This window comes from Prionailurus viverrinus, chromosome B2 (genome assembly GCF_022837055.1).
Source record: "Prionailurus viverrinus isolate Anna chromosome B2, UM_Priviv_1.0, whole genome shotgun sequence".
In the NCBI taxonomy this organism is placed as follows: Eukaryota; Metazoa; Chordata; class Mammalia; order Carnivora; family Felidae; genus Prionailurus; species Prionailurus viverrinus.
In genome coordinates, this window is record NC_062565.1 from 52812165 (window position 1) to 52825218 (window position 13054).

Consider the following 13054-nt stretch of genomic DNA (forward strand, 5'->3'; position numbering starts at 1 on the left):
ACTGTACTGCATCCCTGTGACTTATTTTATAACCAAAAATTTGTACCTTTTTAATCCTCTGTACCTGTGTTGCCTATCTTTCCACAACCCCCCCACCACCACCACCTCTAATGCCCACCAATATCTTCTCTGTATCTAAGAGCTAGTTTTTGTCAATTTTTTCAAGATTCCACATACAAGTGAGATCATAAGACCTAGGTCTTTGTCTCACCTCCTTTAGCATAATGTCCTCAAGGACCATCCTTGTAAATGGCAAGATTTCCTTCTGTTTCATAGATAAATGATATTCCATCATATATACATAGATATACACATATATGCATGCACATATGTGCATCCTATCCATATATCCACATTATTCATTCATGACTCAATGGACACTTAGGTTGTTTCCCTTTCTTGGCTCTGCAATAAACATAAAGGTGCATATATCTTTTCAAGACAGAGTTTTTGTTTCCTTCAGATAAACACTCAGAAGTATAATTTTTCAACTATATGGTAGTTTTCTTCTCTAATTTTTGGTGGAAACTCCATACTGTTAACCATAGTGGTTGCACCAGTTCATGTTCCCACCAGCAGTGCATAATGATTCCCTTTTCTCCACATTCTTGCCAACATTTGTCTTTGTGATGATCACCATTCTAACAGGTGGGAGGATACCTCATAGTTTCGATTCACATTTTGCTTATGCTTAGTGATGTTGAGTATCTTTACATGTACTTGTTTGCCATTTGTATGTCTTCTTTGCAAAAATAACTATTCAGATCCCCTCATCTTTTAAAATTGGATTGTGTGTTTTTCACTATTGAGTTGCAGGAGTTCTTGATACATTTTGGATACTAACCCTCACAGATAGATGATTTGAGAATACTTTCTCAGATTCATTAACTTACTTTTTCATTTTTTTGCTGATGGAGAAGCTTTCTACTTTCAGGTAGCCCGGTTATTGTTGTTGCTGCTGCTGCTGCCGCCTTTGCTTTGTGATAAAATCCAAAAAATCATCACCAAGATCAATGTCAAAGAATTTACTGGCTCTTTTTTTCTAGGAATTTTGAAGTTTCTGGACCATTCAGGTTTTTAACCCGTTTTGATTTTTTGTATATGGTATAAGAAAGTGGTCCAGTTTTATTCTTTTGCCTATAATTGTCCAACTTCTCCAACACCATTTATTGAACAGACTGTTTACCCCACTATATATTCTGGTCTCCATCGTTGTATATTACTTGACCATATAAACTTGGGTTTATTTTGGGGAAGTCTATTCTGTTGTATTGATTTATGTGTCTGTGCTAGTATTACACTGTTTTCATTATTAAAGCTCTGCAGTATATTTTGAAATCCAGGATTGTGATATTTCGAACCTTGTTCTTTTAAGATGGCTTTGACTCATAAAGGTCTTGTGTGGTTCCATACCAATTATAAAATAATTTACTCTCTTTCTGTGAAAAATGCCATTGGAACTGGTGGGGATTGCATTAAATTTTCATGTTACTTTGGGTATGGACACTTTAACATTATTCTTTCAATCCATGGTAACAAATATCTTATTTATTAGTGTCTTCAATTTCTCATCAATGTCCTGAAGTTTTGGGTATACCAGTCTTTTACCTCATTGGTTAAATTTATGTCTAAGTATTTTTGATGTAATAAGTGAAATTATTTTAATATTTTCTGATACAGTTATTAGTGTAGAGAAGTACAAAAGATTTTTATACATTGATTTTGTATTCTGCAACTTTACTGAAATTTTTACCAGTTCCAAAAGCTTTTTAGTGGGGGCTTTAGTAGTTTCTATATATGTCATATGCAAATAGTAATAGTTTTACTTCTTCCTTTCCAATATAGATTTTTTTTTCTTTCTCTTGCCTAATTGCTCTTGCTAGGATTTCTTCTATTATGTTGTTTAAAAGGTAAGAGTGAAAATTCTTGTCGTGTTCTTGCTCTTAGAGGAAAAGCATTCAGTTTTTCTGTTGGAGTATGATGTTAGTTGTGGCCTTCTAAAATACAGCTTTTATTGGGGTGCTTGGGTGGCCTAGTTACTTAAGTGACCGACTTCAGCTCAGGTCACAATCTCCTGATTTGTGAACTCAAGCCCCACGTCGGGCTCTGTGCTGACAATGCAGAGCCTGAAGCCTGCTTCAGATTCTGTGTCTACCTCTCTATCTCTCTTCCTGCTCCCTGCTCACACTCTGTCTCACTCACAAAAACAAACATTGAGAAAATTGAAAAAAAATATGCCTTTTATTAAGCTGGAATATTTTCCTTACATATCCACTTCATTGAGAAATTTTTAAACTGCAAATGTATATGGAATTGTGTCATATTTTGAGATGATTATAGGATTTTCATCCTTCATTTTGTAAATGTGTCATGTTGACTTTCAGATGAACTACCATCCTTGCATTCCTGAAATCCCATTGATCATGGTATCATCCTTTTCATGTATTAATAAATTTACTTCTCTAATATCAAGGATCCTCGCATCTGTGTTTCTTAGGAATCTTGTCACTTTTTTTTTTTGTGTGTGGTGTGCTTGTCTGGTTTTGATATCAGAGTAATGCTGGCCTTGTAAAATGATTTTGAAAGTATTGCCTTTTCTATGGTTTTAGAAGTTTTTGAGACACATTAGTATTAACTCTTGCTTAAATGTTTAGTAAATTGATCAGTGAAGCTGTCTGGTCCTGGACTTCTGTTTGTTGGGAAGATTTTAATCACTGTTCTATTTCCCTATTAGTAATCTATTCAGATTTCCTATTTACTCATGATTCAGTCTTGTTAAGTTGTATGTCCAGGGATTTAACCATGTCTCCTACGTTGTTCAATTTGTTGGTGTATAATTGACAGTAGTCTCTTAAAATGCTTTGTGTTGCTTTGGTATCAGTTAGAATATGTCTTTGTTTATGATTTTTTTTTTTATATAAGCTTTATTTTTTCAGGTGAGTCTAGCTAATGGCATGTCAGTTGTTTTATCTTGTCAAACAACCCTTTGTTGGTTCCATTGTTATTTTTTGTCTTACTATTCTATATTTCATTAGTAAATACTTGATAAATGGTGAAAAAAATCAAGTTTATAAGGTATCCAAAGGCTTAGACTTCCAGAGTTTCAAATTTTATATTTTTCAATATATACTATGCTCTGTAACTTGGGCTGAGGTACCTTCCCAGAACTAGAAGGTAACATTGATACAGGTAAGGACTTCATCTGTTTTGTTTACTATTAAAACCTCAGAACTTGCTAAATTGTTTATTTAATATATGTGCTCAAAAATACTTGTTAAATGAATTAATAAAATTTACCACTCTGATACATATAGGCAAGAACCCTGATTTGCACTTGTGCTTTTTTAACTCACAAGAGAGTCTATAAGTTTTATTAACAGCTTACTAACTTGTACATGAGGCACTTGGAGAAAAAGTGACTCAAACATCAAATATATCTTTGCTGTTAACTAAGATTCTGCTGAGATCCCCCCCCCCCCCCATCTTCAGGGATTTTTAAATAGTAGGTGAAATAGAAACTGTGAAGAGGTGACTTAATAGTGAGAGCTCTTCCAAATTAGGAAATAAAGGCACAGTTTGCCACAACAACATAGTCTTAAACCACTGAGGGCAGGGCATATATTTTGCCCTATACATCTCACTAACAACTGAGACTGTTAACTAATGAAATCAAATAAGTGAAGTTGATAATAAATCCCATATTATCAAGATACATTTGGGGCGCCTGGGTGGCGCAGTCGGTTAAGCGTCTGACTTCAGCCAGGTCACGATCTCGTGGTACGTGAGTTCGAGCCCCGCGTCAGGCTCTGGGCTGATGGCTTGGAGCCTGGAGCCTGTTTCTGATTCTGTGTCTCCCTCTCTCTCTGCCCCTCCCCCGTTCATGCTCTGTCTCTCTCTGTCCCAAAAATAAAATAAAAAAAAGTTGAAAAAAAATTAAAAAAAAAAGATACATTTATGTCAATTATTTTAATTCATGAAACATTCACTCATGAGGCCCTATCTAATATATGTTAGATACTAGGAGAGGCAATGGGGATATACAGGTCCATATGATAGAGGCTTTGAATTTCAGAAGACTACAGTCCAGTCAGATACATGGGTATGTAACAAACAATCACACAGAAGAGTGATAAGGTATGAACAAATTACAGTGGGAACATGCTGCATGCAAGCAGGAGAAGGTTATCAAAGGCCAAGGTATGAGCATGAGGAGAAGCAGGACATTGAGAAGTAGTGATTTATTTTGAGGGTTATTTCATTAGAGGTCTTAGAGGGTAGGGTAGTAAAAGATAACAAAGTTAAACTAGAATGGTAGATGAAGTCCATATGGGGAATTGTCTTCTGTGTTGTGAGAAGTTTTTAAAATAGGAGAACAAATAAATCCTGACCATGACAATAATGCCTACAGAAATGTTTATTGAGAAAATTGCATGTAAAGTAGAAATTTTCACTCACTTTAGAAAATCTGGGATCTTTAACAGCCTATCCCTATTCGTCTACATAAATGGTACTATATTTGAGTTACGGGATAAAAAAAACAAAACAAAATATATTTTTTTAATTTTTATTTATTTATTTATTATTTTTTTTAATTAAGATTAAAACAAATGATACCCCTTCAAAACTACTGACTTGCAACTCTGGACACCTATTCATTTTGCAATGAAGCTAATGTTTTTTTGGCTCACTCAAATTGTTTTGGAAATTTTTTTACGTTCTTTTGAATTATCTGAAAAGTAGAAAATACCTCTTGCGTCAGTCTGCTTTGGAGTTTTAGAGACAATTGAAAATCATTTGGATAGAAACTTAGTGAATAATGTGGGTGCTTGAATTGGTTAATGTATTATATTAACAATATTGATGAAACAAAAAATATAGTTGATACTATCTTTGTTAACAATAGTAACATAATATGGAAACTGAATGTGACTATACATTTGTGAAATTTAATTTTTTATTTGGAAAAACACAATATAATTCTAATTGTAAAAGATAGTATCATTGGGACACTTGGGTGGCTCAGTCAGTTCATGATCTCAAGGTTCATGAGTTGGAGCTCTGCGTCAGGCTCTGTGCTGACAGCTCAGAGCCTGGAACCTGCTTCAGATTCTAGGTCTCCTCTCTCTGTGTCCTGCCTCCCCCCAAAATAAACATTAAAAATTTCTTAAAATAAATTAAAATTTTCTTAAATAAAAGATACTGTCACTGACCTGGATGCATGACTTTCCCAAATGACAGTTTTGAAGGACAACCTTTCCTGTACACACAAAATACTTAATGATGGTGCTGCACTGAGTCCAGTGGGTCTAAGTAATAGCCTCTACTCACCTAAGTGGTAAAAGGCCAGGAGGAAGAAGCAGAATAAGAGCATGGCAATGTCTGTGTTGGCCATCATCTTTCACATGCGTGCATAAACCCCTGGAGAAAAACACATCTATCCCTATGCATGCTTCTAACATTTGTCATCACATAATTCTCCCTTCTTATTGTCCATAATTCTACCCTGAAATCCTCTGATCCTCAACATCTGTGAAGACCTTAAGAGATGACAAACCTAAGACATACTGTTTTTTGTTTAAAACACAGATTTTTTTTTTCTTTACGCAAATGTTAAAGGTAACTCAGGGTACTGAGACTGCTGTAAGAAAGAGACAGACATGCAGAATTCATAGCTCAATGATGGAGCATCATAAGCATGGGACTTTGTCAACTTGAGATTACATGTTTCTGGGATTTGATGGTGATCTATCTCTTTTGGAATCATGGCAAGCTCTTCAAGACCATGTCCCCTTTACATGGAACAGGATGAAGGATGATCTTTAATAAGAGCCTGAGCACTAAACAACTCCTAATGGAGGAGGAGTTACACTCTAAGGGCAGTTCCATAGCTAGGGATAGTAAGTGGTCAATAAATGTTAACTATTATCATTTTTACTACATGTCAAGTACTTTGTCAAATGCTTGTAAGTATTTCAGGAAATAAAACAGCTCTGTAAACAAGGGGTACTATTTAAGTTTTATAGGTGAAGGAACTGAGGTTTGAAGTTTAAAGTTATTAGGTAAAATGACCAAGGTTTGTATAGCCATAAGTAATGTATCAGATAGTACTAAGAAGACTCAAGACTGATGGATATGCAGTAGGTCCGTTATACCTTCTCTCTCCTTGGGCAAAGTAGTTTCCATAACAGAATGAATCTTCTTCCCTAAATTGAGGCATTATTTCTAGTTTTTCTTTATAACTATTCCAAATGTTCCTATTACTCATTTTAATTTACTTTTATACTTAAGGGTTTGAAGAATACCATAGATAGAAAACTGGTGGAATTTAGCTCTGACCTAAGTCTCCTGGAGAAATTCTTATGATTAGCCTGTTCACCTAGTTCTTGCATCTTATGGAGCTGGCAAACTGTCAAGGGGAGGAATGTTATAGGAGACGTTGACATTTGTTTTGTATATTCTGTTGATTCCCCTGTAAGATTTTTTCACATTGGAAATGGCTGTTTGGATTTTATGAGTGTTAGTTTGAAAGGATGCTTTGCTGTGTGAATGTGAAACATGTAATAAACTGACTCTGGTCTATTCCCCGCCCCCCCCCCCCCCCCCCCCCCCAACTGCAAGGGTGGTAAATCACTGTTTTGGAAAGAAGTTCACTCTAGCTTCTGATTTAGTAGATTTGACTTGGGGCCCAAGAATTTGCATTTCTATTAAATTCTAATCACATTCTAATGAATTTGTATTACATTGCTTTTCCTCATTTCTAGAGTATAAACACATTAATGGTACAGATTTTGTCAGCTGACTCCTAAATGATCTGGGTTTATCTGGGTAAAACTTCTAGGAAAAAAAAGTAAGCCATGTTGCTGATGCTGCTTGTCCTGGAAACAGATTTTTAAAAAACACTGTCTTAGAGTGGAGATTTAAACTCTTGCTTCACAGGAGACTACCTTCTATACATTAAAACCAAACAAAAACATAAAACCAAAAAAATTCATGCTTGAAGTCTTATTCCAGACCAACTACATCAGAATCTTTGGAGGCAAAGTCCAGGTATCACTATTGTTGTCCACACCCTCCACACTCTCATCTTTCACTGACGGATCAAAGGTGCAGCCTGAAGTGAGACCATAGACAGTAAGTTTGTGTGTCAGCCGTAGAGAATTGAGGGTGATATCTATGTTGAGACTTGATTCTGAAATACCTGTAAATGAGAACTACTGTAGGAACACTGAATCAATGAGGCCTTGATATCAAATCATTGTGGAACTTTTATATCTCATGATTACACAGATGACAGCTGACTTAACACAATTTCTCTCCTTGATGACCTGTTACAGTGGACTTATAAATAGGCAATGCAGTTCTGGTTCCTTGAATGGTTCTAGAAAGTTTAGATGATAAAACTGACCCTTACTGGCCCAACTGGAATAGTCATTTATGCTTTCATGAGACTGTGTGTGTGGTGTGTTTGTGTAAGAGAGATGTAGAGATAAAAAGGAATTACAAGTGCTTCTTATGATAGCTAATATCTTTCTTCCATCTCAGGAAGGTTTTCAATATTACCACTTTTGGACCAATTTTATGGTTTATTCCTGCTTAAAAAAATTACAATTTCATAACCTTCTTGATGTATATATGTTTCCATTCCTTAGTGCAATCATTCAACATAGATTTTAAGTATTGAATAAAAATTGCTGTCAAATTACTAGGAGACAAATCCTAAAGAATGACTAAGGGCTCAGGGAAAAATTAAATATATTTAACAGGCAGACTTCACATAGAATGGTTCCTTTGATTAAATTATTAAATATTTGATTTAAATTACTTCCTATTTTTATTTTTCCTTCTAACTAACATTTACTAGACATCTATTGTGTCAGGCCTGAGCAGTGTGTTCTGGGCACTAAGGAAGTAAAATTAAAGAGGGTAACAAAGCCCTTGTTCTCATGGAGCATATATTTTATTGGGGAAAGAAAGATCATAAACAACTAAATAAACAAAATTTTATAATAAAAGTTCAAGTTAATGTGAGAGAAAGTAATCGAGGCCTTTCCTTAAATTGGGTTTTCCACAAAGACTTACTACAGAGGTGATATTGATGCTGAATCTGAATAACAAGAAGGAGCCAGGCTAAGAGCTAGGAAAAGAGCATTACGGGCAGAAAGAATAACTAAAATAAAGCATCTGAGGTGGGTCTGAATCTTGCCTTTTCAAGGAACAAAGACATTGGGCCATAGCACAATGCAAGAGGGGTAAGTGGCACAGGTATTTTGAATACACAAAGCTTCAGGGGTGTCTGAGTGGCTCAGTTGGTTAAGCATCCAGCTGTCAGTTTTGGGTGAGGTCGTGATCTCAAAGTTTTCTGAGTTGGAGCCCTACATCAGGCTCTGTGCTGACCGTGTGGAGCCTGCTTGGGATATTCTCTCTCTCCCTCTTTCTATCCTTCCCCTGCTCATGCTATCTCTGTCTCTCTCAAAATAAATTAAAAAATTAAAAAAACAAAAGCTTCCGATGCCCATTAGACACCCAAGAGGAGGTATCAAACAGGCAAGTGCTTCTCTTCAGTGAGCATATGAGTCCTGTGAGGATTTTGGCCTGGGATAGAGCCTGAGATTGTGCATTTCTCAAAAAGTCCCAAGCAATGATAACCCTGCGGGCAGTGGAACACATTTTGACTGGTGGGCATGTAGGCAAATTTGTATGTGAGTCAAATAGGAGACAAGGAAGAGACCAAAAATTTTGAGGTGGAGGACATGGGACCAGAGAGATAGTGGGAAGTGCATAGAGTGGTCCCCAGAAACCAGGATGGGCTTCCAGTAGGTGGGAGTGTCAAATGAAGTGGTAAACATAGCATGAGGACCCATACTTGCATTGAACATATAACAGCCCCTGGAAAAGTTGGATAGACTAAGTTAAATTGTACTACTGCTCTAGGTGAGTTTCAAGCTTTACCATTCTTCTCTAGCCCTCACTCCACCCCCAACTAATGTCTGAAGACCTCACTTCCTGTATTCATTTAAAAAATTAGCAGGGTTAGCTACTTTCCCCCTTAAAATCTATACCCTTCAACTTTAAAAACTTTTGTTTCCATCCTTTGCTCCTGAGAGGAGGTAAATATGGTCCTTCCTTATGCTTGTTAACTCATTAGCCTCAACTCCCCTATCATTTCACCATAAAATGTGCTCTGCATCAGGTTTTTTTTCCCCCACTATTTCACTGATCTGTTAAAGGTGATCAGTGACCATAGTTGGTCTATTCTAATGGCTTGTTCCCCTCTCACCTTACCTTTAAGGAAGGAACATGTAATGAAGTTACTCCCAGTGAAACATGAGAAGTTTGGGATAGGGGTGTGAAAGAAAGTCTTAATTGATTAAACAAAACAACAAAACAAACAAAACCACATTCACAACAAAACCCTCCACAGTGGCTGAGCACTGTGTGGGATGTGAAGCTGGGAAGTATACTGACCATCTTGTGACCCTGAGGAGCAGTAGCCTGAATGTGAACCAATACCTTGAGACAAGAAAAGAGGAAAGTGTAGACAAACTTTTGCTTATAACATAATTGAGCTACTGAACTAAATGATGGTGAAAAAAACAATATTTCTAAAATATTGGAGAGAAGTTTTGTTGCATAAGCCTACTGAGTAAAGGCTTTTTGTTATGTTCAATTTATAGCAGCCTCGCTGATGGACTCCACCATAGCAGAATGTGCTTTCTATTAGAGCTGTTCAAGACAGACAATAGTTTCTTAACCCCCTCTCCTTTTCTTTTCTTCCACCTTTATTCCCTCCTTTTCTGAACCTCTCCTCCTTCCCTCTCTCTTGCCCAATCTCTTCCTCCCTTTTTCTGTCTCCAAAACTATTCTTTTAATTTCTCGATCTACCCCACATCTACAAAACTTCTATCTTCTAGTCTACAAAAGCAATTTGTAAATGATTATTGGTATTCACAGCAATTCTTCACTTGGCTGTTACTTCAATTTAGATTTCTGGCTGGCGCCCAGGCCTTTTATCTCTTCTTGACAATTCTGATAGGGATGATATTTGTGGCTAACTTATTCAATGTTGTGCAACTTGTCACTCTCATACCTGGAGTTGATCATTTCGGAGACATAAGATGCACATATATAGAAATGAATAGCCATGTAAGTCCAGCTAAATGTTAATCAGAATAAATAACATAAAAGGGCAAGTTGAATTTTTTCAGAAAGTCAGTCAGTTTCCTGTTTATTTGCTTTGTGAATTTCATGAATCTGGAACTTAGAAAATTTGTAGCTTTCAGAGGACTTCATCTTAGTTTCCATCTATAATAGGCCATCAACATATACATGTAATAAAATATGTTACATATTCTAGAACACAGGATATTTTCCTTAAGGGCAGATTCCACAAGATTATTTTGATAAGTATTTCAATAAAGGTCATAATTTCTTTGCCATTCTAAAGACTTTCCCCATGGCTAACTCTGACATGGGTTTCTGTGCAGGTTGTTTGGGTGGGTCCTACAATGATTCCAGGGTTTCCCGGTTAGTTGAAATATGGCTTTGGTGGGATTCTGCCTATGGACTTCAGGTAGCTTTATGTGCTTAATTGAGTTTTTCACCACAAATCAGAAATAAAACTCTAATTCAGCAGAAAGGTTTATACGGTTTGGGTGGGGAAAGGATAACAAATAACTAAAACATGGACCTTCTTGTGAGTGTGAATAGGAAACATTGAAGGATTCTCGGAACTGAATCTGTAGATTGATATTTGCGCTGTTTAAGTGTGTGCTAAGCTGCACCTGGGGTTTCCGATTACTTGCTCTGCTTACTTTCCGATTACTTGAAGACTGTATGGTTTGTGTTTCAAAACAGCAAAGTTTTGATCCTGGCTGTTTCTATAAGCAGTTTGTACCAAAAGATCGGTTTCCGGATATCTCATAACTAAGAACTCCACAGTTCTAGAAGAGAGGAAAATTCAGTCTTTAGAACATGGGGTACATTGCCAGCTGCGCACACTAGGGCAGGTGTCCCATTACTGCCCCACTGCACAGGGCTGTGTTCTCTGTGAAAAGAGAGACATAAGGGAGACGTAGCAGGCAGATCCATGAAGTTCTGTGATTCTGTTTGCCCCTGCATTACCTCCCTGCCAACACTAATCCAAATGCAAAGAGTTAGCACTCTAGATGACAGGCTCCTGCTCTAATACCCATCTCAACCTGATAAGCTGGCTTCTTCTTGGGAATTTAGTTTGGTTTTGTCAATTACCAATATGTTTCCCTTGAGACTTTTATTACGAATATCTTTAAAGTTAAGTTAGTTGTAATCAATAGTTCTCGTATTTTTTAAAATTTTTTATTTAAATAGTTGTGATGAATATTTATAGAAAGTCCACAGTGCTCACTTTCATATTTAAAGTTATATTAAAATTTATTCAAAGATAAGATCACCAAGTATTACTGGAGAAGACTACATAAATAGAACTGATGATTCAGACCCGCATTTAATAATTCTGTCCCCATATGATTTGCATAGGTTACAGAAATGCTTTTTCTTAACATAGTCTTTCTGCTCCTCCTCTCCACTTTGACATATTAACTTTTGCTATTCCTGGCAATGTTTTCTATTGCAAAAGATAAAATTTCAGCCATTTCAACATTAAAAATTACCATAAAGTCAACCAAAAGTGATCACATTTAATCAAAGTACCTGGAATCAATGAAAACAGTTTTGTTTTATTTTGTTTCATGAATTAAAAACTGCCTTACTATTCTTAGGATCATAGTGACATTTCCTCAGGCAAATTTCAATGTGACCTGAAAATTACCAAGGTGGATTATACTCTATGTATCAATCTGTTCTTATCACTGCAGCTGAGACACTGAGATGACAGTTGAACCTTATATTTTTCAATAGTTGAGTAACACCATGCTTGTTTTTACTAAACTTGATGAAAGAGAACGTATGGTAAACTGGATGCATATCACAAACATGGGAGGTCGTAATGTTTCCAGCATATGGCATCTTGCCATTGACCACAGCCTCTTGGAACAAGATAAAGTCGCTGAAATAGTTAACAGATGTTAGCCATACTTGAAATATAAAAGTTCTATTGCTAAAAATTATGTACGGTCAGATGGAGATTTGGCGCTTGGTTCATAATTTAACTGACTTGGCAAATGGGAAGTTGAGATCCAGAGGCATAACGCATAGGACTGAGGCCACACACTTTGCACACTACGCAGAAGCTCATAAACCACTGACAATATGTATACTGTGCTAAGCCAGCTTGATTAAGTATTAACACAGTATTTGATACTTAGGGAAACCTGAAGTTAATTTTCACATCTACTAAATTAAAAAGTTATTTCTATTGGAGCAAAAGAGTAGACTTTTCTCCAAGTTCAAAAGCATATCTACAAATTGTAGTGTTTTACTTCAGCTTCCAATTTACCGATGACTGGATATTACTTTCCACTGATTTCATAATTTGTCCAGTAATATACTTTAAAATTATATCTTTTTTCCCCCACTCTTGTCTATTACTTCACATTTCAGAACAACTTGATAGTAATGATTTTCAGATGAGTATCTGTAGATGAAATGGATCTTCTCAGCCTTAAGTCACAAATTTATTCAAGTCAAGCATTGAAGGAGGCTTGTGCTACTTTAGAGTTTGTGGTTTTATTCACAGCTTTGCAAATAAAGTCACCAGCTTCCATCACTTTGTAAATATTGACACCCTGATAAGGAAAAGAAGGGAGACCAGTTGGATTAGGGAGAAAGAAGACAAAACAGATTTCCGTTTATTAGTAGTTAATTCACAATTTGAAAATTATTAAACAAAATGTTCATTGTTGATCTAAAGGCAACATTTGTCTCCATGAATTCTGAAGTCAGCATTTTAGTTTCTTATGTTTTAATAAAGTATATCTTGAATCTGCCCTTTCTATAAAATCATAGGCTAGCCATACCTGAAAGACCTCAGAGTAATTCAAGGTTGTACCTAAACTCTAGGAAGGACAGTAACAAAACTAGAAACAATGTACAAAATACCAGTGAAGGGCAATTAAAA

General features: G+C 36.2%; 1 protein-coding gene across 3 annotated transcripts in view; it reads right to left on the minus strand.

Annotated features, from left to right (window-relative positions):
* Nucleotides 1–11358: 11358 nt before the first annotated feature.
* HMGCLL1 (3-hydroxymethyl-3-methylglutaryl-CoA lyase like 1) overlaps nt 11359–13054 on the minus strand; it is a 190579-nt gene continuing 188883 nt past the window's right edge. For all 3 annotated transcript variants that reach the window (XM_047859126.1, XM_047859125.1, XM_047859127.1), the window contains one exon: nt 11359–12722. In XM_047859126.1, coding sequence (XP_047715082.1) covers nt 12621–12722 — 102 coding nt within the window. In that variant the 3' untranslated portion in view covers nt 11359–12620. The remainder of the gene's footprint in view (nt 12723–13054) is intronic.